The sequence below is a fragment of the Cheilinus undulatus genome, linkage group 18, assembly GCF_018320785.1.
Source record: "Cheilinus undulatus linkage group 18, ASM1832078v1, whole genome shotgun sequence".
Lineage (NCBI taxonomy): Eukaryota > Metazoa > Chordata > Actinopteri > Labriformes > Labridae > Cheilinus > Cheilinus undulatus.
In genome coordinates this window covers 15,775,864-15,802,092 of record NC_054882.1, presented here as the reverse complement: position 1 = coordinate 15,802,092, position 26,229 = coordinate 15,775,864, and the positions used below count along the sequence as shown (strand labels likewise).

Here is a 26,229-nt window from a genome sequence, read left to right as displayed (position 1 = left end):
CAGCTGTAAATGAGCTTTAGAAATTTGTCATATCATGGGATTTATAGTTGAATAAGATTTATTGCTAAGGGAGGAAATCTTTGCAAACCATAAATATGTAAGATTTTAAAAAAAAATTCAACCCTGGCCTTATGCTTATACTTTGATTACCCTAACCCTTATTTTTTCACAGGGAATTTAAAAAAATGGATGGATGGATGGATGGATGGGAGGATGGATGGATGATGGATGGATGATGGATAACAATTGAATTCATGGATGGATAGAGGATGGATAACTAATGAATTTGTGGATGGACGTAGGAAGATAGGAAACAAAAATAAAAGAATGGTAGAACGCATGGAAGGAAGGAGAAAAGTATGAATGATGGATGGATGGATGATGGATGGATGGATGGATGATGGATGGATGGATGGATGATGGATGATAGATGATGAATGGAAGGATGGAGGGATGGATGGATGGATGGATAAATGGATGGCTGGATGGATGATGATTGATGGATGCATGTATGGATGGAAAAAGGCATGCTATGATGAACGATGGATGGATAGATGATGGATGACTATTGCATGTATCAATGATGGATGGATGGATGGATGGATGGATGATGATGGAGGGAATGATGGATCGATGACTATTGTGTAACACGAGTATAGGGTGTATTGATCGCAATTAGCAGTTACAATTGAGTAATACTATGACCCAATTAAAATGATCAGAAGATTCAGTTCACTCTAGGAGGAAATAATATTGTGCCAAAATGAAAACAGGACAAATTGTGCGGTGCTACCAAAATACCAGGTGTTACTGATTAATATGTACAATATATACAGTTCAAGTGCACTTGAGGAAGTTAATAGTTAACATTTGGTACACACAAGGTACAGTAAGAGTTCATTTATGCTTCTGCAATCCCCTTCAGAACGTTTTTAATCCACACAACGCAAAAAGAAGAGTTTAGTCAGTTCAATGGTCCAGTTCCAGAGAACGTTTATACTCCAAATAACCCAAGAGGACAGGGGTCCTTTAAAGGGTCCGGAGCACGTTGGAGGTGGTGGTAGTGAGTGAAAGGATCGGCTGCAGAGCCTCCTACCGCACATCCAGGTGTAGGTTGTCAGAGTGAGGAGAGTTCACAGGCTGGGCTGCTGGGTTGTTTCCAATCGGCAGGTCTTACCCCTAAACCCCCACAAAACCTGGCCTGAACAAGAACATGCATGTATAAATAACTTGTGTACACAAAACAAATGCCTAAGAAAATACATAGCAAATATGACTGATTGCAGCTTGGAGATGTACATTATTGATACACAAGTATTTCTGCAGCACCATCTTTTTGATAACGAAGTGCAATTAAGTGCAGATACAGCTACCATAATTGCATATTAATACTTCAGGCATATAATAATGATTAGGTGTTAATTCAATGTTTGAATGTACCTAATAAAACATTAGACCAAGGTCATTCAATAAACCAGTGACAGCGAGTCACATTAAATGCAAGAGACATGTCAACAATAAGACAAAGTAGCCACTTAAGCTATAGAGCAGCACAACCAGCACTAAACACCACCACAACAATTGACTGGGTAATACACGGAAATGCTGGGCTAGCATTAGCTGAATATCACCACAGAAACACATTAGATGCATAAACAAATGCTAGCGCCGATTAGCATTAGCGCCGTGACACTCACCAATTCCTTTGTTTACTTGTAACACGAATCACAGTCGGAGAGTTTTTCATCGGCAGTGGACGCATCTACAAGTTGAGGAGCACAACGGTTAAAACCGGATCATTTTAGATATAAAAACAAGTGATCTTAAAGGACTAACTAAGTTACCTGCAGTTGCTCATGATCCTGCTCCCCCCACACACCTGATAAGCTATAGGGAGTCTGCCTGGTATATCGCTTGGAGCAGCGCAACTCTCGTGTCCTCGAGTCTCGCGAGATTTCAAAGGACATGATCATTAAAGCGGCAGCTTAGATGTTATACAGGGAAACCTATATTAAAATATACAACTGGGTAACAATTGCATGGATCAATGATGGAGGGATGGATGGATGAATGAATGGGTGAATGGATGGATGACTACTACATGGATCAATGATGGAGGGATGGATGGATGGATGGATGGAGGGATGGATGTATGATGGATGACTATTGCATGGATCAGTGATGGATGGATGGATGGATGGATGATGGATGGATGGATGACGGATGGATGGATGGATGGAGGGAATGATGGATGGATGATGAATGGATGACTATTGCATGGATCAATGATGGAGGGATGGATGGAGGGATGGATGACTATTGCGTGGATCAATGATGGAGGGATGGATGGATGGATGGATGGATGGATGGATGACTATTGCATGGATCAATGATGGATGGATGGATGGATGGATGGATGGATGGATCAATGATGGATGGATGGATGGATGGATGGATGAATTTAAAATTCTGGTCATTTTTAGTCCACTGATCAAACGTCTTGATTTTATTTTATTTTTTTGTGCATCTCAGCTAACTTTTGATCCTCCTAAAATATGGAAAACTTGTTTCACCATAAGTTCATAGTGATTTCTGCTTGGCTGGCTGAAATGTCCGACTGAAGCCCCTTCCTACTTTTATCTTGTAGCACACTTTTGATGCTGGTGAGACGAATAGGAAAACATGAAACAGATTCACAGTTCAAAGGAAAAAGCAGAGGGCCAGATGAGGCCATACAGGGACATGGTACACAGCAGCAACCGGATGGCACATTGTTGTACATCTGAGCTATTTACTGGAGGCAAAATGTGCAAGATACTTTATTGATCCCTAAGGAGGGATTCTCTTTCAAGGCTGGAGCAGATTTAGCCTCTAACAGCAGATAGGCTGGATGAGGACTTGAAGAAAACCAACATGTTGGATTTAATGTATCTCACTGCTGTTGAAGCTCAATTAAACAGTTTGAATATATGCAAACTAATCCAAGAGCAAAGCCTATTTAGCTGAACTTTTTTTAAAAAAAAAAAAAAGAGGTGTTTGGGTACTTTGGTGCAAACTCTCCTATCAGTTCTGACTGGCTCAGTGAATTCAGGCTCCACCAAAATAGATGCGGATTCAATACTTAGGCACTCCTATAAAGACTTACCAAAATACTCTTGCTGAGCAGCCTACCTACAAATCTGGGTAGCTGTCTATTTTGTAGCTTATTCAAATTTGATTCATGAATATTTCATTTCCAATCCAAAGCGCTTTTTAACCTCATTTTCTCCCCCTTTCAGTTTAGTGATGCACACATGAACAAAACCCTCACATGAATGCGAGCTACAACCTGAGACAAATTCATTTTCCAAAAAATGAGGTGGCCAATGCCCCAATGTGTGCTGCAATATTTATTTGAGTGTCATATGAGACCTAGTTAGATTGCTTTTTTTCTCTGCCCGGCTCTGCTCCCAAACATCCTGAGGATAGATGCCTTTTGCCAAAAAAGAAAAAAAAAATTGCCTGATTTTAGTTCAACTTTCTCTGTTTTTTCCTCCCAGAAGTCTTGGCACAGGAGCACAGCGGGCAAGGGGCCTTGAAGCCAAGTTGACAGTGCTGCACTGAGAGAGAGAGCGAGAGAGAGAGGATGGTGAATTTTTCATCAGTGTCTGAGACTGGAGGAGGAAAAAGCCTGCTCCTACTGGCTGCAAGGAGACCTAGGAGGCAAAAAGAGAGAGAGAGAGAGAGAGAGAGAGAGAGAGAGAGCATAAATATAGGCCTCCCTGTTCAATTAACCACACACTGCTCTGTAATTTCAGCCTCACATACCCACAGAAACACAAGGTGGAGTGGCTACACTGCTGAATAACTGGGCCAGGAAATGCTTGTTTTCACAGCCTAAAAATCATCACCAGTCTGAGAGAGGATGAGCTGGTTTGGTTTCCCTCTGGGGGAATATTTTGTTTTTGTTACATGATAAGGTTTGGATAACTGAGTGGTTAAAGTCACTGTTTAATAAGGTAAGAACTAGAGCTGACATGGAGCACAGTGAGGTCACAGTGAGGGGTATGTGGTAATGCAACCCCATACTATCAGAGATGAAGGCTTTTGAACTGTGCCACGATAACAAGCTGGGTGGTCTCTCTCTTCAGTCCGCAGGACATGGTGTCAGTGCTTTCCAAAAATAATTCCAAATTTTGATTAATGTGACCACAGAACAGTTTTCCCTTTTGCCTCTATTTTAAATGAGATTTAGCCCAGAGCCAATTCACATATGGCTTCTTCTTTGCATGATACAGCTTTAACTTACATTTGTGGATGGCACCGTGAACTGGGTTGACAGACAATGATTTCTGGTAGTGTTCCTGAGCCTCCGCAGTGATTTCAAGTACAGAAGTATGCCTGTTTTTAACACAGTGCTGCCTGAGAGCTCAAAGACCACAAGCATCCACTATTGACCTTCAGCTTTGTCCCTTGCTCACAGAGATTTCTCCAGATTCGCTAAATCGTTTGGTGATATCATGGACAGTAGTCCTCGCTATTTTACATTGAGGAACATTTTTTTCAATGATGGATGGTGCAATGTCTCAGTCTCAACATCTGATATGTTTTTTAAGTTCTATTGTGAATGAAATATGGGTTTATATGTTTTCCAAATCACTGCATTCTGTTTTTAATTGCATTTTACTTAGCACCCCAACTTTTTTGGAATTACAGCTGTATTTTGTCAACCACTTTAAAAAATCAGAAGGGCAGAGATTCAGAAATCAACCTCTTTCTTTAACTCTATTTTGAAAAACCGTGAGACCAATATAAGTTCAACTTCCCTAAAAACATACTAAACATAGTGGGGGAGGACAGTAAGACAATTATGAAATAATCAGGAAGCAGCAATGAAACAAAAATTGGACAATGGAAAACAAAACTTCCCCGAAGCTCTAGTTGCAGGCTGAATTAGAATGCCCTCCATGGTGGGGTGTTCAGCAGCAGACCTCTACACTGGGGCGATGATGGTTGCTGCTCTCAAACATGATGGACAAAGGAGGATAGGAGCACAGGAACAGATATCAAAACTTTTTTAAAGCCTTTTTTTTTTGTTTGTTGGTTTTAACCAAAGTATTTAATCTGGAGGAAAATAATAAGGATTCAAAACGGAGTAACTTTTTCACCCTATGAGGTTAACAAGACATAAGACCATCATCTTTTTGCAAAAATAAGTGATAATACACAAAAAAATGTATACTATTTTACCATTAAAGACACAAAACTCTTTAATCCATTACTATTTTTTAGTTTTTGTGAAAATACGTTTTGTTCAGTATCAGTTTTCAGTGAAATTCTACCGTTAATTTCAATCCTCAGCCGTTGTCATGGAAATCTAAGAGCCCTTGTTGCTAAATGTTTTAATTGTGAGACGGCGATGATGTCATTTCCCTCGGCCGGAGTAGCATCCAAAATCATTTTTGTTTTGCAGTTGAGTCCACTATATAGTCCACTTCATGCTGCTCACTATATTGTGAAAAGGGAGTAGGGAATGAGTGAGTGGTTTCGGACACAGCCAGTAAGTGACTGTTTTACACAACAGCACAGTTTATGAAAAAGCAAAAAAAAGATCAAAAATCTACCAAGTCTTGCAATTTCAGCTTGGGTAAATAGCCTATGTCATCGCCCCACCATAGAGGTCTGCAGCCAGATCCTCTTGACAATTTCCCTATATTTTCAGCACTCATTTTACCCTCTACCTTTACATGCCTTCCAGGGCCGGCTGCCAAGAAGCATCACCACAGCATGATGCTGCCACCACTGTGCCTCCAAGTGGAGATGGTGTGTTTGTGGTGATGTACAGTGTTTAGTGTCTGCCAAACTGATGGCCAAAAAGATCCATTTTGGACTCATCAGACACACTTGACCATGGAGTCTCCCACATGCCTTTTGGTGAACTCTAATCCAGATTTAATCTGAGTTTTCTTCAACAGTGGCTTTCTCTGGCCACCCTCCCATTAAGCTTTGATTGGTGAAGAACCTGGTCAGCAGTTGTTTAATGCAGTCTCCCCCACCTCAGCTGCTGAAGTTTGTAACTCTTTCAGAGTAGTCATAAGTGTCTAGGTGCTCTCTCTCACTAGCTGTCCTCTGTCAGTTTGTGAGGATGGCCTCATCTAGACAGATTTACACATGTACCATATTCCTTCCATTTCTTGATGATGGATTTAACTAAACTCTGGGGATGTTCAGTGCCTTGGAATTTTTTGTGTCCATCCCCTGATTTATACTTTTCAATAACATTTTTTTCTGAGTTGCTTGGAGTGTTCTTTTGTCTTCATGGTGTTATGGTAGCCAGGAGTACTGATTTACCAGACACAAGTGTCTTTATACCACAATCACTTGAGTCACTTATTTTACATTATATGTTTTTATTTAATTGACCAAACTCCGTATAAATCTGTTTCACTTTGGCATTAAGAGGGTTTTTTTCAGTAAATCCAAATTATATTGACCATGATTGATTTATGAATGAGCAAAAAAGGAAAAGCATCTAAGGGGGTGAATATTTTTATAGGCATTGTAACCTGGCAACTTTTTTGACCTTTCAGGCTTTAACCTGTAACATTTAACAAAGATAAATCAAAGTTTACTGAAGTCCTATTACTCACAAAACACTCTTTATTTAATCCATAATAACTGTAACTGATGTCCTCTCCCTAAGTATTGATGCTGTTGCATTTTGTTTGAGTGAATTTCATCATGCTGCAGTGAAATCATTCACACAAATGAGCTATTTCTGACTAGCTCATGACTCTGTACTTTACTTTACTTTTCTTTTGTGCTGTTTTTATGTCTCCTACCCAGGAGCCTGATACATAACACATTCATATAAGGTTTAAAAATTCTACTGTTAAATATAGGGGAGGGAGACTTACTGTCCAAAGTATCAGTGATAATGAATGAGCCCATTTTTGCAGGATATGTGCAGCAGTGCTGACAGTGATCCAGCTCTGTGCTCCTTTGAGGTGCTAACAGGGGACTTCAGCATTAGCCAGCAGCCTGTCACTCAGTATTCAGCACCCAAGCCAGGGAGAGGACACCCAATTTTCACTGAGCAATATGTCTTCTCTCTGCTCTGACCTTTAAATGGCCTATGATACTCCAAAACAGAAGAAAATGCACCACAAAGTTCTTTGAGACTATTCATGTAGCTGAAACGCTACAATCCAGCACAGGGACATTCCTATATGTGCTCATTATCAATTGAGATACAAAACCTCGCCTGCATCAGGCAAATGACTCCCCCTCAGCGTTCTTTAAGCAGGTTCACTCTCTTTCTATGATGTGAAATTTGCAGGAAAAAAAAAATCAATGTGTTTTTTTTCTAGTTCTGGGCAGTTTTGTCCTCATTATCTCATTTCTACCACTGAGTAATAAGGTAAAGCTCCCGAGGGGTCAGGTCATAGGTAGGCCATGATGATTTCATCCCAGTGAAGTGAAAGTCATACTACAGGGCTGTTTGAGCAGCCTCCAAGTGTCTCTGTGTCTAATCTAAGCACTGGCATGAGCCTCTAACACCCGTGGGTGCTATGAGAACAAGCAAAACAAATATTTTAGAGCTTAACAATACCCTTAAATACATCCTGATCCCTTCTGCTAGCTGTGACAGCACCTGAAACAGCACCTGAACAATCCTCTTTAGATAGGACTAGAATATTCTGGCACAGGGGCAAACTCGTGTTGAAGGCAGTCGCCCACCTTTCCCTCGTGGTCCTAACAGTTGCTCTCTGGGCAGACAGACTTCGCTAAGCTCCGGTCATAAAATGTTAGCATTATTTGAATACTAGGGCAAAAGGATGCTTAAAGCAGGACCTCAGCCTACCATTCATTACATAAGAGCACAACAAAGAGTCACACAGTGAAGGGTTATGGCTCGGGGTCGGGTGACAGCAGCATATGATTCATGGCTCGCTGTGCCCTTTTGTCTTGTCCCTCCTTGTGGTGGGACCATCCACTGCTCTTAGCCAGTGTTGTTTCACAGCCTTCAGAGCTCGCTCGCTTGCCGGCCCTTTCAAGCAAACCGGCAATGTCATCCCCTGAGTCTTCCTCCTTCCTCCGTGCAGGAGAAAAGAAAGAATATGGCACATGCCACAACAGGAAATGTTCCTTTTAGTTTATTGTTCTGATGCAGGGAACAACATATTGCATTAAAATTCTTTTGGACTTCACTGTAAAGGTGGAAGAATACATTACCTTGACTTTTGTTGCATAAAGAGGTAATTACCAGAGCAGTGGTTGGTGTTTGAGGCAGAAGAGAAATATGCCAAAGAGAATAAACACAACACAGCTATAACCTTTGATATTAAACCGAAGTAGTTCCTCCTGTTACCTCAGAACTCAAACCGAAAAAGGTAATAGAAACCCTAAAGCTACAGCATGAATCTCATAATTACAATCTCACATATGTGGACACAGCATGATGCATAAAAACATCAGTGCGGCTCATTAATGCGCTGAAGCTCATTGATTTTATGCAGATCAAACACATGCACGCATCCACGGACAGATCTTTTAATTTACTGTACGTTGAGCCCAGCAGCTTCTGTTTACAAAAATGTGTCCAAGCCTGTCATGAAACACAGCTTTGAGATGGAGGCACTCTATTGTGCTAAAATGGGAATGTTTGGTCTGCAGCAGAGGCTACCCCCCTCCTCCTCAAATGTGGAACTTCTAATGGAGTCAAACAGCTGCTGACACCAGCTGTGTGGCACAAGTGGGCTCTCCATTTGCCACTGTTAAAGACCTACATGTGTCTAGTCATACATGGTTAGGAGACCTTTGCATAAACACAGACACATAATGAATGACAAATAGTCATTATTTGGAATAATGAGGGTTTACACAAGTCATCAGAGACTTACTGAGTTTTCAGATACAATGAATGTAATACGGATATACATATTTAGCTGGTTAAACCATTAAATGTCCAGTCTTTCAGTAGAATGATCATTTGGTTAACCTTATTCTCAATCCAAGCCCACAATCCTGGTCAAATGCTCTATCTAAACTGTGATGTATTATGCTCTTCATTATGTAAACGACAGTAAACTCATGGCACCAATAGCATCTTGTAAGAACAGCATGGTTTAGCCCTGTTTCGATCTAAAAATGGGGATAAAGTTGTGCGCAGGCTGTGTCAGGCTGTATATGCAACCAAAGAACTCACTGATGAAATTTAGACATTACCTGCAAAGAAGATCAAGAGCTGGTGGTTCTAGCACTGCTAACATTAACCATATTTTGCAAACAAATTTCACACCACTTTCCCACTGCTGCTGGGATCCTATCTTAAATAAACATTATGAGTGTGTTTTCTTCACTTTAGCCTCAGGATCCCCCACAGTTAGAAGTTAGATAGTCTGCCTGAGCCTAAGACCAGAACGGGACAGGATTCCCTACCCCTACCCTCGCACCTGGGCAGGGTAAGGCTGCGCTTGACCTCTACATGGCAGATTAACTATGGTTCACCTTAGATAATTCTTTGTTTTTCTTCCATTTCTACTTCAGAATAGTTTCCCTTGGTACAGACTCGCTGCAAAAATTACAGCATGGGCTTGCCAGGTGGTTTCTTGAATTAAAAAAAAAAAAAAACAGAAAACACTGCAAGTGGTTTCTTTACCAAACATTACACCACAGTTGTCTTTAAATGTATGTTTTGACATAATGAGGGAGAAATGATGTTACAAAGTGGCGCTGCCAGCTTGCACACAATAAAAAAGTGAAGGGGGAGGAATAATTGGCATGCAATTGTGCATGGGTGAAGAGGAAAGAAGCAAATACCTAAATCGATCATCTGCTCTAAAGCAGTTTTTTACCAGTGAAGCCGTCAGTATACTGATGCTATCCATAAAGCTGTGTGTCCGCTCGTCACCCTTTCTATCATAAACAATGATATTCCACTTCTATAATGCATGCTTAAGAACAAGAGTTGGATGGATCTGAGATGGAGAGATGGATTTGCTACACTCCATGTCTGTCATCAGGCAAATCCATCCTGCAAAGTTCCAACCTACAACGTTTGTGCCAGTAATAAAAACGATTCAGGCTAGTCAGAATGAGGAGGTAGGTATAGCAGGGTTTAGCTGTACTGGAAGCCGATGGCAATGGCTGCTAACAGTGTAGTGTTCAGCTCAGATGTAGCTATAGTTTTAGTGGTAGTTTTATCAGAACTGGACCACATTTGTGTATGAAATGAAGAGCACTGAAAGCTTTTGCGTGATGGAAAAGATGTTTTTCGTTCTTCTGCCAAGCTGCTTCAGGATGCTCAGATGGAGCTGTAGCAGTTTATTCATACCTTACCACATTTATTTTATTACAACAAGAGCAAAGAACTACACTGAGAGCTTCTCTTTGCAGAGGAGATGTTTTGGATGTCGCCTGAGAGGTTTAGGAATTCGTTTAATCCACCAACAAACTCCGCTTTTCATAAACCACGGCAGCGCTAGCCTGTGCAGCTCAGATTAGTACTAGAGCTGATCATCTACCACCTCATTTAGTCTGGTTGCTCTGATTCACTTTTTGCCTCATGTTTTCTTACACACATCCACACCCACTGAAAACAGATTATGGCCTAATTTGGGTCCCAACCCACCAGTTGAGAACCACAGACTCCAGTTTAAACACTGTTTGAATTAATTGATCCTACACTGTTGATCTAGCACTACAGGAATAAAGCCCTACAAACAGAATTGTGTTATTTTGTCACTATTATCCAGTAAATATGACCTTTGACAGCCACGGTGATCACATCCACTCATATAATTGTGATTTGTCCAGGAAGGAGAGATCAAAAGGAAGCCTGCTGTCATTGTCTGTCCTCCACACATGCGCGGCAGGCACAGCTGTGCGCGCGGGAGTTCCCGCTCCTTTTGATGCCATTCATGGAGCGGCTGTTGTCAATGAGGGCAATGAGTTACCAAATATGGAGAAGGGGTCGCACTGCTCGGCCCCTTCTTACGAACACTTATCATGGTATATATGGGTCTGAGGTGACTCTTCGGCACCCCTGGTTTACACACTCAAGATCCGGCGCTTGGTGCTGATCTGGTGAGTACAAGGAGAGAAAGGAAGAAAAAAGACGCACCAGTGGATTAATCATAACAGGATGGATGCAGGATTTAACAAAACTGGAAGTGACTATCATCAAACGTCTTCATCTAACTGAGACGGATCATCTCATCACATTTCACCAGCTCATTTTTGTTTGATGAGTAACGTGGCTATTGAATTATTAACTTGTACAGTCCAAAAATACTAACTTAATCCAATAACATAACATCGGTAATTCCTCATTAACATAGTTAATCACATAGAATTCTTTGTGTGCCATGAAAAGGCATGATCCCAATCCAGTATTCATTTTTGCTTCTAACAGTGCCATTTCGTGCGTTTTTGCGCGCACACCGTGTGTCTTTCAGAGCTGACGTCATGTGCGACGAGGACGAGACTACCGCCCTGGTGTGTGATAACGGCTCTGGCCTGGTAAAGGCTGGGTTCGCCGGCGATGATGCACCTCGCGCCGTGTTTCCCTCCATTGTTGGTCGCCCCCGTCACCAGGTAAGTATTTATAAATCTGTCTACAAACAACCAGGACACATGAAGTAACTTCTAAATATCACGTGAGGTTGCTAGAATTGAATCAAAACAAATGGTTTGGATCAGGGCAAGACACACCATGCGTAAATGCGCATTAATTACGCATCTGCATTTTAACTGAGGAAAACACAGAATTTATTCTGTTTAAAGAGAAAGGCATGATGCCATATGGAGATAGGGAGTTCCCCATCAAGTCACTAACTCCCTGTTTTTGCTGTAATCAGGGCGTCATGGTGGGTATGGGTCAGAAGGACTCCTACGTCGGCGACGAGGCCCAGAGCAAAAGAGGTATCCTGACCCTGAAGTACCCCATCGAGCACGGCATCATCACCAACTGGGACGACATGGAGAAGATCTGGCACCACACCTTCTACAACGAGCTCCGCGTGGCCCCAGAGGAGCACCCCACCCTGCTTACAGAGGCACCTCTCAACCCGAAGGCCAACAGAGAGAAGATGACCCAGATCATGTTCGAGACTTTTAATGTTCCTGCAATGTACGTAGCCATCCAGGCCGTGCTGTCCCTCTACGCTTCCGGTCGTACCACAGGTATGGAGGCTCCTTCAGGTGCGTTTTTATTCAGTAAGTTTGTATGTGACTTATTTGTTCACGTGATCCTCATCAGGTATTGTGCTGGACTCCGGTGACGGTGTGACCCATAACGTCCCCATCTATGAGGGCTACGCTCTTCCTCACGCCATCATGCGTCTGGATCTGGCCGGTCGTGACCTCACCGATTACCTTATGAAGATCCTGACTGAGCGTGGATACTCTTTCGTCACAACCGGTGAGTACTAAACTTGGTGTGGCTCAATGACATCTAGGCTTATCATCTTCAGACATTTTTGACGTCACGCACAATTGACTGATGGTTCACAAATTTGTTCCCTTGTAGCTGAGCGCGAGATCGTGCGTGACATCAAGGAGAAGCTGTGCTACGTGGCTCTGGACTTTGAGAACGAGATGGCCACCGCAGCCTCCTCCTCCTCCCTGGAGAAGAGCTACGAGCTGCCAGACGGTCAGGTCATCACCATTGGAAACGAGCGTTTCCGCTGCCCAGAGACCCTCTTCCAGCCCTCATTCATTGGTGCGTAAAAGTGTACAGACACTGAAACGTTTAGGAACACTTAACATGAACTGCAGTACAGCTTTTCTACAGTAACTTAGCTTTGAAGTTTTCAAGTTATTATGTAGGGGAGACCAGGCATGGTTGTAACACTTTCTGCTTTTGTAACTCCCTGAGTATTTGGACTAGGACTCTCAATTTTTTAGACAAGGTACCCAATTTGTTATCTAGAAATTGAACCAACTCAGACCTCAGTACAGTGTTAAGTTCATCAACTAAAACTATGACTAAAAATGTTCGTCAACAGCCTTTTTTCCATGACAAAAACTAGACTAAGACTAACAAAGATAGATCTTTGATGACTAAAACTGACAAAAAACAAGTTTAGTTTTTGTCAAGATGACTAAAACTAGACTAAAATGTAATGTAGTTTTTGTGTGACATTCAAAATTTGTGATATTTCTCCACTGTGGGTAAATCTGTCCAAAAACAATGCAGCTGTAGCCATTCTGCCTCTCAGCTGTAGAAAGCAGGGACCCAGGTTTGGCAGGGTGCAGAGAACACACTACCATGGTTTGGTACCAGATTTAGGCAAGAAAATAAATGCTTGGACTAAAAGTAAAGACTGTTTTTGAGTTTTTGTCGACCAAAACTAGACAAAAAACTAAAAAGGGTAGAAATGACTAAAACGTGACTAAAACTAAAAGCACTTCATTTAAAGACTAAAACTAGGACTAAAATACAAAATAGCTGCCAAAATTACCACTGCCTCATAAAAATGTCACAAGCCTTGTGAATTAATGTCAAAATAGATTAACTGAGTTAGAACACAAATCTAGAACAACGTCCCACTCTTTCTGGGTGACCATGACTTAATATGAGATTAAGTAATCTTTTGATTTAAGGATTTATTGTTCCTACAGAGTGAGATATTTGTCTTGGGCTCTTCACCCATGCTGCAGCCATAGACAAGACTCAACAACATACACCTTACAAATGAAAAAATCACAAAAATAAGACATTTACTATCAATAAACAATTCCACCAAAACACTCAAGTTTTAATACCAGTAGATTCTCAGAGTACCAGTGCAGAAATGTAAAGAGAAATCTTTCTTTTTGTTATCAAATCATCCTATCCCATCCTACCCTAATTATCCTGTGTTTTTCAATATCTTATTGTCTGAAGGACTGTATTTGGTGCCTCCTGTGTTCACTGCTCCACTGTCTAGGGATTCTGTTAAATTCTAAAAATCAAAACCATGCTTTTGGTGGTCAGTGAGGTGATGGTTGAACACTTTTAAGACATGTCTTACAACCCACCACATTATTTTTCTGCTGCTGTATCAGCATGGTGCTTTGAAACTAGCAAAGCATTTAGCCTGAGAATCTACAGTTTCGTCCTCTGTAAGTTTTATGACTTTATCTGTAACTATATTAGAACTAAACAAAATATAGTCTTATGCAATATTTGCACAGGACTACTATTATCTCTGGTAATAATGGTTTGTAATAATCACACAAGACGTCTGCATTTTTAATCCTGTGGAAATCGACAATGTCTGAAATTTGCAGAGTAAAACTTCCAGGGAAAATAACTGACCATATTTCAGGACACAGAGGTCCACAGGTAATACTAATCCTGTGTGAATTGGCATCTCTGTAATTAGTGTGGTAATTATGTTTTTAAGAGCCAGCGTAGAAGATGTAGAAGTTTAGTCACGCATAAGTTATAAATAGTGTTTCTCTTTCAGCTAATTTCAGCCTGTGTAAAAATGACCTTTCTTACCTAACTTATTTATTTAAACTCTGCTGTCCAACTGTTCCTGCATGCACCGCTTTTCTCTTCATACACACAGCACTTCTGCTCTTCCTCTTACAAGGGACTGATCTTATTTAAGTATTATTTAGCCATACATCTTATGCAAAACACAATTTGTGATTTACAATGTGTCGCTCAACATTCAGTGGCAAGGCTGCAACAGCTGATCTGTGCGAGGAGGGTTGTTGTGGATGCGTAATGATCCCTAATTTATAGAGCACAGAAAAATATCAATGGCATCATCTGAATAAAAACTGTTAAAATTAATAGAGGATCATATTTAACATTAGACATCTTAGACCCCTTCTCATACATTAATGAGAGGGATAGTCAACTTTCTCTCTTTTCTTTTGTCTCATCAGCTGCAGATGCAGACAGGTGACTTGAAGGGACTGTGATGCATAATTGTAGAGTTAAAAGAGATATTTCACTAGTTTGTTAGTCATGGGCAGCCTGCTACAGATCTAAAAAAATGTGCACAACACTGCATTTTTTTGTATAAACTTTAGAAATAAAATTCACTGTGAATTTCTATTGCTGCAGCCATGCAGCACCCTTATGTTTCCCTCGGAAAGGTCAGCAAATCTGACTTTGCTTATCCTGTGTGGATGCATCTCAAAATCAGTACATAGTGTTACAACTGTACCCGGTCTCCCCTATTTAGTGAATAAGGTCTAAAATTAATGCAAAGAAATTATAATGACCACTTTAAACTAACTTTTTATTTGAACCTTTTCCATTAGATTAATACTTATTGATTGTAGAAAAATGATGTGAAACTATTAGAATTCAAGCTCAAACACTTCAGGATTATTACATTATGGAATTAGCCAATGACACAATGTCACCAAAGTTTTAGATGAAAATTTAAAAAATGTTTAAATATTATGATGACGGATCAAACAATGATAAGAAAAGCTTAAGTGTGTCTACCTTAACAAAGGTATTACAGTTACCCCATAGATTATTATCTTTCTTCTGAAAATCCAATAAATCCTAAATAATTCAATATCGAAAAAAGTTGCCAAATACATCCACTTATTTTTCTAGATTAGATTAGAATGAAATCCAAACCTGGCTTACCGTATAACTTGAGAAACTTGCATTTTGGCCTTCTTTCCTCAAAGTTTCATCTTATTAAACATGATCTTATCCATGATAACAGCTTAGGCTGCGTAGATTTGTGAGCTACTTTCCAAAAATAGCCTTGTAAGTTGATCATATTAGTTGCTGGCTGTCATTATGACCCCCAAATTGAGGTCAGAGTTCTGCCTCACCTCATAGCCAGATAAACAGTCGTGTATCTCTATCAGAGAGGGGCTTATTGTTCACATTTGTGTGCACAGCTGTTGGCGGAGCTGTCTATTTCAGCACCTGTTGCAACAGCTGACATAGGCGTCACATGTGCTTCTAGGCTGCTGCTGGGGGGTCAAACCAACACTAACTTGTCTGCTGTGTTGGCACAGGCATGGAATCTGCTGGCATCCATGAAACCACTTACAACAGCATCATGAAGTGTGACATCGACATCAGGAAGGATCTGTACGCCAACAACGTTCTGTCCGGCGGCACCACCATGTACCCGGGTATTGCTGACCGCATGCAGAAGGAGATCACTGCTCTGGCTCCCAGCACCATGAAGATTAAGGTAACTGATGATGGATTGGCTGTTACAGTCCTGAGCAGACTGCAGCATTAAGACATGTTTTTTTTTTTGTCTGTATTTAGATCATTGCTCCCCCTGAGAGGAAGTACTCTGTGTGGATCGGTGGCTCCATCCTCGCCTCTCTCTCCACCTTCCAGCAGATGTGGATCAGCAAGCAGGAGTACGACGAGGCCGGCCCCTCCATCGTTCACAGGAAATGCTTCTAAGCACTACACTCCCCTCCCTCCTCTTTCCTCCTCACCCTCTGCTTCCTCCCTACGTCTGTGCCAACAACCCAAACCGTTTTGTGTGTTGTCGTCTATTCTTTGTTTTTACACTCAAGTGCAATTGATTTGTGGATTTGTATAGGTTTATTAATAAAAACAAGAGCTGAGACTTGCAGAAGGCGCATCTCCGTCTCTTTTTTGAGATTGTTTTTATGGATCTGTGAATCTATTGTCTCTGGAAAGTAGGCAGGGGCCTGTCCTCTCGTGCACGTGGGTGCACGGGTAAAGGTTATTAAAGATTTGAATTAGAAAAGATTACAGTGAGCGGGGAAGGATAAGCCACCTCATGAGAAATTAACAGCACAAAGTTTCATTGATTGGAAACACCACGCTCACGTGATCAGTAATCCCCTTTTGTCAGGTTGGACAAAGCTCACACTGCCTTCCAGTGAGGCGGCTGGATTTGGATGATGCTCAAAACAACAACAAGGGAATCAACGACAACAAAAATAAAGACTGGGTCATGTATAAATCATTAAAAACAGGAAGGTTTTAACAGTTATTTTGCCTGCAGTAATGGGAACAATACTGCTTTACTTACATGATCTGTTACTGTATTTCCTCAGATCATTATTAGTATTATTAATTTTAATAATAATGATAAAATGAATAATAATGCCCCTTTTATTAAAGAGGAAACATCCTAAATATAAAGAAGCAGTTTAAAGATGAGTTTATTAATGCGTCATAAACAGAGACAAATGCAAAAGTGTCACACCACACACTAGTCTAATTTTAGAGCACACTCACAATGCAGAGCACTGACTTGATCACATCTCAGAGTAATATACAGGGCGGGGCCTCATATTTTGCTTCTATTTTTAACTCTCTACTCACACAGCGAGAGAGAGAGAGAGAGAGAGAGAGAGAGAGAGAGAGAGGCAGGTTGCTTTGTAAAGCGATTAGACACTTGGATGTTACTTTCACTCTGTCACTGTATTCACAGCATCATCTGAGCCCGAGGTAGAAACAACAGCTCTACCAGCAGGGCCAGCAGCCTGAGACACGTGGGTGGATGGGTTGGGGGGGCTGGAGGGTGGGGATGCGAGGCTATCCCCATTCCCAAGACTGACTTTAATAATGGAAGTCTGCACTCTTTAGGCAATGTATGCATATTAAAATATGTTTAATTCAAATAATGCCATATGCTCCACGTAGACTGTGCGTTCTGAAGAGTAAAAAATACACTTGACCACTATGCCCAGGACTCCATGCGTCCACAAGCCCTTTCCCGGATATTGTTACATGTGGTTCATATGTGCTTCTTAGTGAATCAGGAGGAAAACAGCACAGGTGAAGCCACCAATGCTTCAGTGTAATTCTGTTAGAGTCCGAGACACATCCGTCCACTCCAGAGTTCACCAAACAATGAACGGTGTTTCCAAAAGTGAAATATTGAAAATCAGAAACCTTGGCACTCCTGGCTGCGCTCCACCGACCTGTCTGCACGTACGTGACGCATGGGAGGGAGGGGGGAGACTACTTAAAGGCGGATTAACGCTGGCAAGACATTAAATCCAACCTCCCTCCATCCAGACACAGCGCGCAGCCCATCAACATGATCTGAAGATCGAAAATAGGAGGGCTTATAGTAATCAGCCCTTTAGACTCTCATGACAAGGAAAAGTGTGGCCACGTCGTGGGAGCGTTCGGCACACACAGCAGGACGCTCGCTGGCGCTGCGCGCTCAGCTCATAACCAAGCAGATAGCGCGCAGACAGACGGAGAGGAGCGCGGACGGCGGCAGCATCCAGTGACGGATGCATTTTTTTGCTCAAACCGGACGCTTTGGAGTCTGACTACACCGAGAGTCAGAGAGAAGCAGGACGGGAAATAACGCCCTTTTTTTTTTGGAGGGATTTGAACAGAGTGCCGTTGTGCTCTAGTCTTCTCCGGATGCTCAGAAATGGGGGAATGGACTATACTAGAGAGGCTCCTGGAGGCTGCTGTCCAGCAGCACTCTACTATGATAGGAAGGTAAGATGATGAGCAAAAAGCAAGACCCACCGAAGAATCGCAGCAGCCTCCAGGATCGTCTTTAGCATGGCTCCCAGTCCCCCGTTTCTGTCTTGTGAACCAAGGATCTTCTGTAGCATGGTGCCCAGTCCTTCGTGTCTGTGTTGTGGATTTTTTTGTCTTGTTTCACAGATTTCCCTTTTCTTCCCTCCACCTCCTCCTTAACGAGGCAGCTGAGTAGACCAGTTGACAGCTGTCCTTTCACAACCTGGGATGGTGCTGCAGAAAAAGCTTTAACTTAACTGAGATTCACGTGTCATTTCATGTGTTCACCCATCCACTGTATTGCATTTGATGTCTGTGCGTGAGTTGGAGTGGTTGTTGTGGAGAAACTGAGATGTTTTCCATTAACAAAGCATCACATATGCAGTCAAAGCAACGCTGATTGCTTCCATGCCATTTCAGACATGCGATCACAGGACCACACAGACACACAGAGGCAGGGAAAAACTCACAAAAAACGACGAAACGCATAGCATCTCTGAGAGCGTCCTGTGTCCACTGGACAGCTCCCTAAAGCTGTGAGCAGCACCACTTACCACATTCATACACTTAATTTCACATTGTGTGTGTGTGTTTGCTTTTTTTATGACCCTTCTAACAGTGGTGGTCATCTTCCAGATTCTAATCTAGCAAGTCATTTCAGACATGAGATCATAGAACCACACAGACACTCATAAAAAAGACAAAACACAGCATCTCTGAGAGCGTCCTGTTTCAGCACTGGACAGCTCCTTAAAGCTGAGCGCTGCATTTATGCCACTTACCACAATCATACACTTATTTTCACATTGTGTGTGTGTTTGCTTGCCTTGTAGGATCCTGCTAAGGATTCTTATCGAGCAAGTTATTTCAGACATGAGATCATAGAACCGCACAGACGCTCACAAAAACGACAAAATCCCACATAGCTTCTCCGAGAGCGTCCTGTTTCAGCACTGGACAGCTCCCTACAGCCACTACTGGACTGTGCGCAGCACGTTTGTACCACATTCATACACTTATTTTCACATTATGTGTTTGTTTGCTTGCTTTTTAGGATCCTACTAACAGTGGTGGTCATCTTCCGGATTCTAATCGTAGCAATAGTTGGAGAGACTGTCTATGATGACGAGCAGACCATGTTTGTTTGTAACACCTTACAGCCGGGCTGTAACCAGGCATGCTACGACAAGGCATTCCCCATTTCACACATTAGATATTGGGTTTTTCAAATCATCATGGTGTGCACGCCGAGCCTTTGTTTCATCACCTACTCGGTGCATCAGTCGGCCAAGCAGAAGGAGCGGCGCTACTCGACGGTCTATCTGACGCTGGATAAGGATCAAGATTCCCTGAAGCGCGACGAGAGCAAAAAGATAAAGAACACCATTGTTAACGGAGTACTTCAGAACACGGAGAACTCCACCAAAGAAGCTGAACCGGACTGTTTGGAAGTCAAAGAGATCCCTAATGCGGCCATGAGAACTACAAAGTCCAAAATGCGGCGGCAGGAGGGCATCTCCAGGTTTTACATCATCCAGGTGGTGTTCAGAAACGCGCTGGAGATAGGCTTTTTGGTGGGCCAGTACTTCCTGTATGGATTCAACGTCCCGTCCGTGTACGAATGTGACCGCTACCCCTGCATCAAAGACGTCGAGTGCTACGTGTCCAGACCCACGGAGAAGACCGTCTTCCTGGTCTTCATGTTCGCCGTGAGCGGCTTTTGCGTGGTGCTCAACCTGGCAGAACTCAATCACTTGGGGTGGAGGAAAATCAAAACGGCCGTGCGAGGCGTGCAGGCCCGGAGGAAGTCCATTTATGAGATCAGAAACAAGGACTTGCCGAGGATGAGTGTGCCTAATTTCGGACGCACTCAGTCCAGTGACTCTGCGTATGTGTAGCTCTGTACAAATAAAAACCCATGATGGACATGATGGACAGCTCCGCACGCCTAATTCGTGTCATGACTTAAGAGTGGGCAGGTTTTTTTCATTTGTGGTCTTTTAAGGACTTTATGGCAGGCGTGGGTTCCACGTTTGGTGACTTATTTATTATTGCACTGATGCAACTTTTTAGTAACGTTTCTACTCAGTCAGAAGGAGACCGTGTGTTCACACATTTACTCTGTGGGCTGTTCTGCTGTACTTGAAGGGAGTAAAAATGCAAAAATTGCACTAAGAGGTGAACACTTGAGAGCTTGATGACCTTATCCAAAATGTGCTACAGACCTGACGTGGTTTTTAAGACTTTTTCTTTCCATCTTTTTTTGGCACCAACCCAAATAAATGGCACCCTAACACAGTGGTTAAAGGACAAATCTACCATCCAGATTTATATATGTGCATAGATATATAAATCCTACTTACTATGGTTGAAATAATTCATGTTTTTTGTTGCCTGTGTTGCACCACTGACCTTAACATATGTAACCATTCCATCGCTTTATAGCTGACTTGCAAAACAGTACATGGTAAATTTGCTGCAAACGCTAACGTCTGTGACTTCCTTAATTTATGACACACCAAAGCGCCCACTGCTTTTATTTGTGAAGTGTTTTTCTTGCTTTTTTGTGTAATCAAGTGCCATACTTGTATATAAACATGATATATATGTATACATATAAATATATAAATATATAATAATCATCATGGAAGCTGATTCCCTGCTTGGATTTATGCTAAATGCCGCCCAATTTTTTTATTTGCTTTTAATGTATTTGTTGTGATTTCAATGACAAAGAAAAAATATTATGATATACAAATTTCTCTGTTTTTATTTTGCAAATGACTGGAAAAAGAAATGAAGTGCTAGTCTTTTTTTATATACAAGAAAATCAATGTTTCCCCTGAATCGAAGCAGATCAAAACTGGACAAATAGCACAAATTGACATTTTTATCAAAGAATGGGCAATTTCAATCTGCTCTGGTGCTACAGTTTTTTCATAGAGTGGTTTTAAATGTAACCGACCAGAAAAAAGAAACAAAACATCTCTTTTTTTCTGTGGAAAATAAAAGTGGGATTCATGTACACCAGAAATGTGTGAGGTGCAGTACTTTGTGTCTGCTGACTGACCAATCACACAGATTTATATCCTGTGGAAGTTTTGCCTTGGTGCAATGAAGATGTTAGCCACACCCACTCTGTGCAAAAAAAAAAAAAAAAATACTGCAGGACACACCTTGTGCAGGATCTCATCACTCTGCAATGTTGCATTACTGATTCTGCTTCCATGAGGAAAAACTAGGCTCATTAACTGAGACATTTTATATGACATGCATTAAATCTAACAGCCCTTATGGGGATTTACACGTTTGCAGAGTCTCACTGTGAACTTTAAGTTTGTGACTTTCCTCGCACTCTGCAGGAATGACAAAAAGCTGATCATGATTCTGAGTACTGAGGGAGCTGCCCTTTTCTGCAGCTCCCTTCTTCTCCCAAAGAGGGAAGGTTGTGTGCTCATGTGAAGGTCAAAATGAAAACAAAAAGATGTGGAGAAAAAAACAAGGCGCTTAGAGGCTGCCCACACAAACAGAGACAGAGAGAGAGAAGACAGGAAATGATGAGATTTCTGCAGCTAACCGTTGCAGGTGACCTGGGAAGGGCCGGTCCCTTCATAATTCCCTTGCCAGGATGACTCTGCAAAGCTGTGAGAAATCCGACAGCTCCGGCACTGGCACATCCATCTCCAACTCAGCGGGGACCCGCGGTTTCTCCCTTAGTCATGAACATGAAAAAAGAAAAGCAGAAGAAAGAGGAGACGCTTGTCAACATGGCTCTGATGCAATGCAGTGCATGCCAGCGTGCATCTTTGTTTCCTCTCTTTCTCAGACTCATTTTATTTTTATAGTCTCCTTTGGTTTCTCTGAAAGCTGCAAAATCTTTGAAAACTACAGGGTTTTATGACCAAAAACATCACATTAATAAAAATAGCTTAACTGCCCTGCAGCACTCAATATTCAGTCAGGTTTCCTTCAAAATGTGAAATCATAAGGGTATGTGGCAGTGAAACTACATGCATTAATGTAAGTGCTGCATGATCTGCAATTCCCTTCAGTTACTCTGAAAGCAGCAAACTCTTTGAAAACTGCAGGGGTTCATGGCTAAAAATGGTCACATCCATAAAAATAGCATGCTTTTTGTAGCTTTATTGTCCTGCAGTACTCAATATTCAACCAGGTTTCCCTCAAAATCTCAAATCATTAGGGTTTGTCGCAGTGAAAATATACATGCATTAACATAACTGTTGCATGCTCTGCAAAGATCAAATACTTCAGTTTCTCTGAAAGCAACAAAATCTTGTAAAAACTGCAGGGTTTTATGACTAGATAGCCTCACATTAATAAAAATAGCTTTTTTGTCCTGCAGCACTCAATATTCAATCAGGTTTCCTTCAAAATTTGAAATCATAAGGACATGTTGCAGTGAAATATGCATGCATCCATTGGAATGCTGCAAAGATTAAAGACTTATTTTATTTCATATCCCCCTCAGTTTCTCTGACAGTAACAAAATATTCAAAAGCTGCAGGGTTTTATGATTTAATAGCATCACATTAATAAAAAATAGCATGCTTTTGGTAGTTTAAGTGTCCTGCAGTACTAAATATTCAACCAGGTATCCTTCAAAATGTCAAATCACGAGGGTATGTTGCTGTGAAAATTTGCCTGCGTTAACATAAGAGCATTGCATGCTCCAGCAAAGCTAAATAATTATTTTATAGTCCACTTCAGTTGCTGTGAAAGCTGCAAAATCTCTGAAAACTGCAGGGTTTTATGACTTAATAGCATAACATTGATAGAAATGGCTTGCATTTGGTCGCTTTATTGTCCTGCAGTACTCAATATTCAATCAGGTTTCTTTCAAAATTATTCAGGTATGTTGCAGTGTAAATATACATGCATTAATGCAAGTGTTGCATGCTCTGCAAAGATTAAAGACTTATTTTACTTCATAGTCCCCTTACATTTCTGTGAAAGAAACAAAATCTTTGAAAACTGCTGGGTTTTATGACCAAAAAACATCACATTAGTAAAAACATATTTATTTTCCTGCAGTTCTCAATATTCAGTCAAGCTTCCTTCAAAATGTCAAATCACAAGGGTATGTTGCAGTGAAAACATGCATGCATTAACAAAAGTGTTGCATGAAGACTTATTTTATCTTATAGTTCCCTATAGTTTCTCTGAAAGCTGCAAAATCTTCAGAAACTGCAGGGTTTTATGACTTAATAGCATCACACTAATAAAAATAGCATGCTTTTTGTAGCTTAGTGTCCTGCAGTACCCAATATTCAACCAGGTTTCTCTCAAAATGGCAGACTATTCAGGTATGTTGCAATGAAAACATACAGAATTAACAAGAGCATTGCATGCTCTGCAAAGATTAAACAAGTGTCTGCATTTTTTCTGTCATGACAAAGTGGATGAAGGCCATAAAGGCAGCAATTGGGTGGTGACTGTGTGAAAAATTAAAAAGATGAATCAGAGAGCTCCCATTTACCCATCCAGACCAATTCAAATCTACTTTATATAGATAAAAAGCAATCTAAAGGACCAGTGTATTCATCCACTGGCCGTTCCTTCTCTGACAACTGCAGCAAAACACACACACAAGGCAGCACGCGAGCTATTTTAAGACTACAAGGAAAACAGAGCAGGAACACCTCCAATTTCATGTGATTTCAGGTGCTCAGGATGAGCACGGGGATTTTAAGAGACAAATATCCCCCTCTAAATGTGAGTCACTGACAAAGAGACAACCTGTCATTAAAGACGCGGGCTCATCCCGGAGAGTAGCGGAGGTTCTTAGATCATAAACAAACTGTTTTTCCATGAGCAGTGTGAGCCAACTCGTCTTCATTCAGGATAAAAAAAACGTTATATCTTGATGATCACATGCTAAAATGCTAATTTGTGGTGTTTTGTGAAAACATTCCCTTTCACATCCACAAAAATACACCCACTCCTGTTTTTACAGGAGATCAGTGGGTTCAAACAGTTCAAATTTAAGTGGATTCATATGTCATATAAATGTATCTCCACTTGTAGAGAGAGCACAGCATGGATAAGAGCGAAGAATTCCACATAATTAAGCAAAAACGCCAGGCGGTGCATAGTAGAAATACATAAATATTCAATATTTACATATGTGCATTAAGAATAGAGGTCTGACTTTGAAGAAGTGATCTATTTTGAGGTCAGCAGGAGGACCTTTTACAGCTTGCGTGCTGTATTAAACATAAATCTGACTGGTGAAGGCTGCAAAGAATTTCTCTACATACCTTAAATGTTCCAAACTTGAGTCATAACATAAAAACATTTTGTCCAAAGGCACCTGATCTAATAGGAATTTCACTGTTTGGTGTAGCAGTTTAAAATATTCATGCTGTAGGAGGAGATAATGAGATGCCTGAGTCCTGACTTCAAAGAATGAAATATTTGCAGATTATTTTCAAATATTCCTCATTTTAAACACACAGAGATGAAACAAGAGCATCCAAAGTCATGAATCCAAGGTGGGTGGAATAAAGGTCCATGTTTATTAGGAAAACTATTACATGAAACTTCTGATTCCCCCTGAGCAGGTAAAGCGTTGTATTAATTAATTATTTAATCTGTTTAATATAAGCATGAGTCTGAGCCAGGAGAGATGCCGTAAATAGTTAAATGTTTCGTTTTAGTGTGGCTTTCTCATGAGAAGGACAAAGAGAGTATATTCAGGGGCTTTGGAATTGCAGATGTGATATATTCTGTGACCAGGGTGTGTTTTCATTTGAGAGACAAGGCCAGACTGGCTCATGTGAGTGATGGAGCTGGAGTGCTGACACCTTTATTAACAATCATGGCAGCCACCTTACATCATAGTGACATCTCCCCTGGGAAGAAGGTGGAAGACTGGAGACATGTTGCAAAGAGTCCAAAATAAAATAGAATCAATCACAGCAGGAGAAGGAGGAGCTTGATTCTGAATATTATCTGGTGGTTTATTTTTACCATCTTGAGCTACTTTCTTAAATGATTGGCTTAAAAATCATCTTTAATGCCAAATATACTGTGCTGTGAAAAAAAATATTTCCCCCTGATATCTGACTTTTTGCATATTTGCATATTTAAGAAATCTTCAGTAAATACAAAATGCAAAAAGTAAGAATTGAAAAAAGCCATCCAAACCTGTGAAAAAGTTGTTTCTCCTTAAACCTAACAACTGGTTGTTCCACCCTTGGCGGCAACAACTGCAAGCAAGCATTTGTGATAACTGTCAGTGAGTCTTTCACATCACTGTGGAGGAATTCTGGCCTATTCTGCAGAATTGTTTTAATGCAGCCACATTGGAGGGTTTTCCAGCATAGGCCATGCAACAGCATCTCAATCGGATTAAAGTCCAGACTTATACTAGACCATTCCAAAACCTTCATTTTTTTAAAGCCATTCAGAGGTGGACTTGCTGGTGTGTTTTGGATCACTGTCCTGCCGTATAACCCAAGTATGCTTGGACTTCAGGTCATGAACTGATGGCCGGACATTCTCCTTCAGGATGTTGTGGCAAAGAGCAGAATTCATGGTTCCATCAATTACAGCAAGTCATCAAAGCAGCCCCAAACCATCACACCACCACCACCATGTTTGACTGTTGGTATTATGTGCTGCGTTAGTTTTACTCCACACCTTCCAGAGAGTTTAAACTTTGTCTGGTCAGTCCACAGAATATTTTTCCAAAAGTCTAGGGGATCATCAGGATGATTTTAGTCAAATGTGAGACAAGCCATTTGTTTTCTTTTTGTCAGCAGTGATTTTGT

The 26,229-nt window shown here is 41.2% G+C and overlaps 2 protein-coding genes across 2 annotated transcripts; both read left to right on the top strand.

Annotated features, from left to right (window-relative positions):
- Nucleotides 1-10,977: 10,977 nt before the first annotated feature.
- On the top strand, nt 10,978-16,496 carry LOC121526107 (actin, alpha skeletal muscle). The gene is made up of 7 exons (XM_041812461.1): nt 10,978-11,067; nt 11,439-11,577; nt 11,841-12,165; nt 12,242-12,403; nt 12,512-12,703; nt 15,970-16,151; nt 16,232-16,496. The coding sequence occupies exons 2-7, from the start codon at nt 11,449-11,451 to the stop codon at nt 16,373-16,375; spliced, it is 1,134 nt and encodes a 377-aa protein (XP_041668395.1). The 5' UTR covers nt 10,978-11,067; nt 11,439-11,448; the 3' UTR covers nt 16,376-16,496.
- Nucleotides 16,497-17,973: 1,477 nt separating this feature from the next.
- Nucleotides 17,974-21,277, top strand: LOC121526394 (gap junction delta-2 protein). The gene is made up of 2 exons (XM_041812969.1): nt 17,974-18,412; nt 19,491-21,277. Exons 1-2 carry the CDS (start codon nt 18,342-18,344, stop codon nt 20,332-20,334), a joined length of 915 nt encoding a protein of 304 aa, XP_041668903.1. The 5' UTR covers nt 17,974-18,341; the 3' UTR covers nt 20,335-21,277.
- Nucleotides 21,278-26,229: the final 4,952 nt, after the last annotated feature.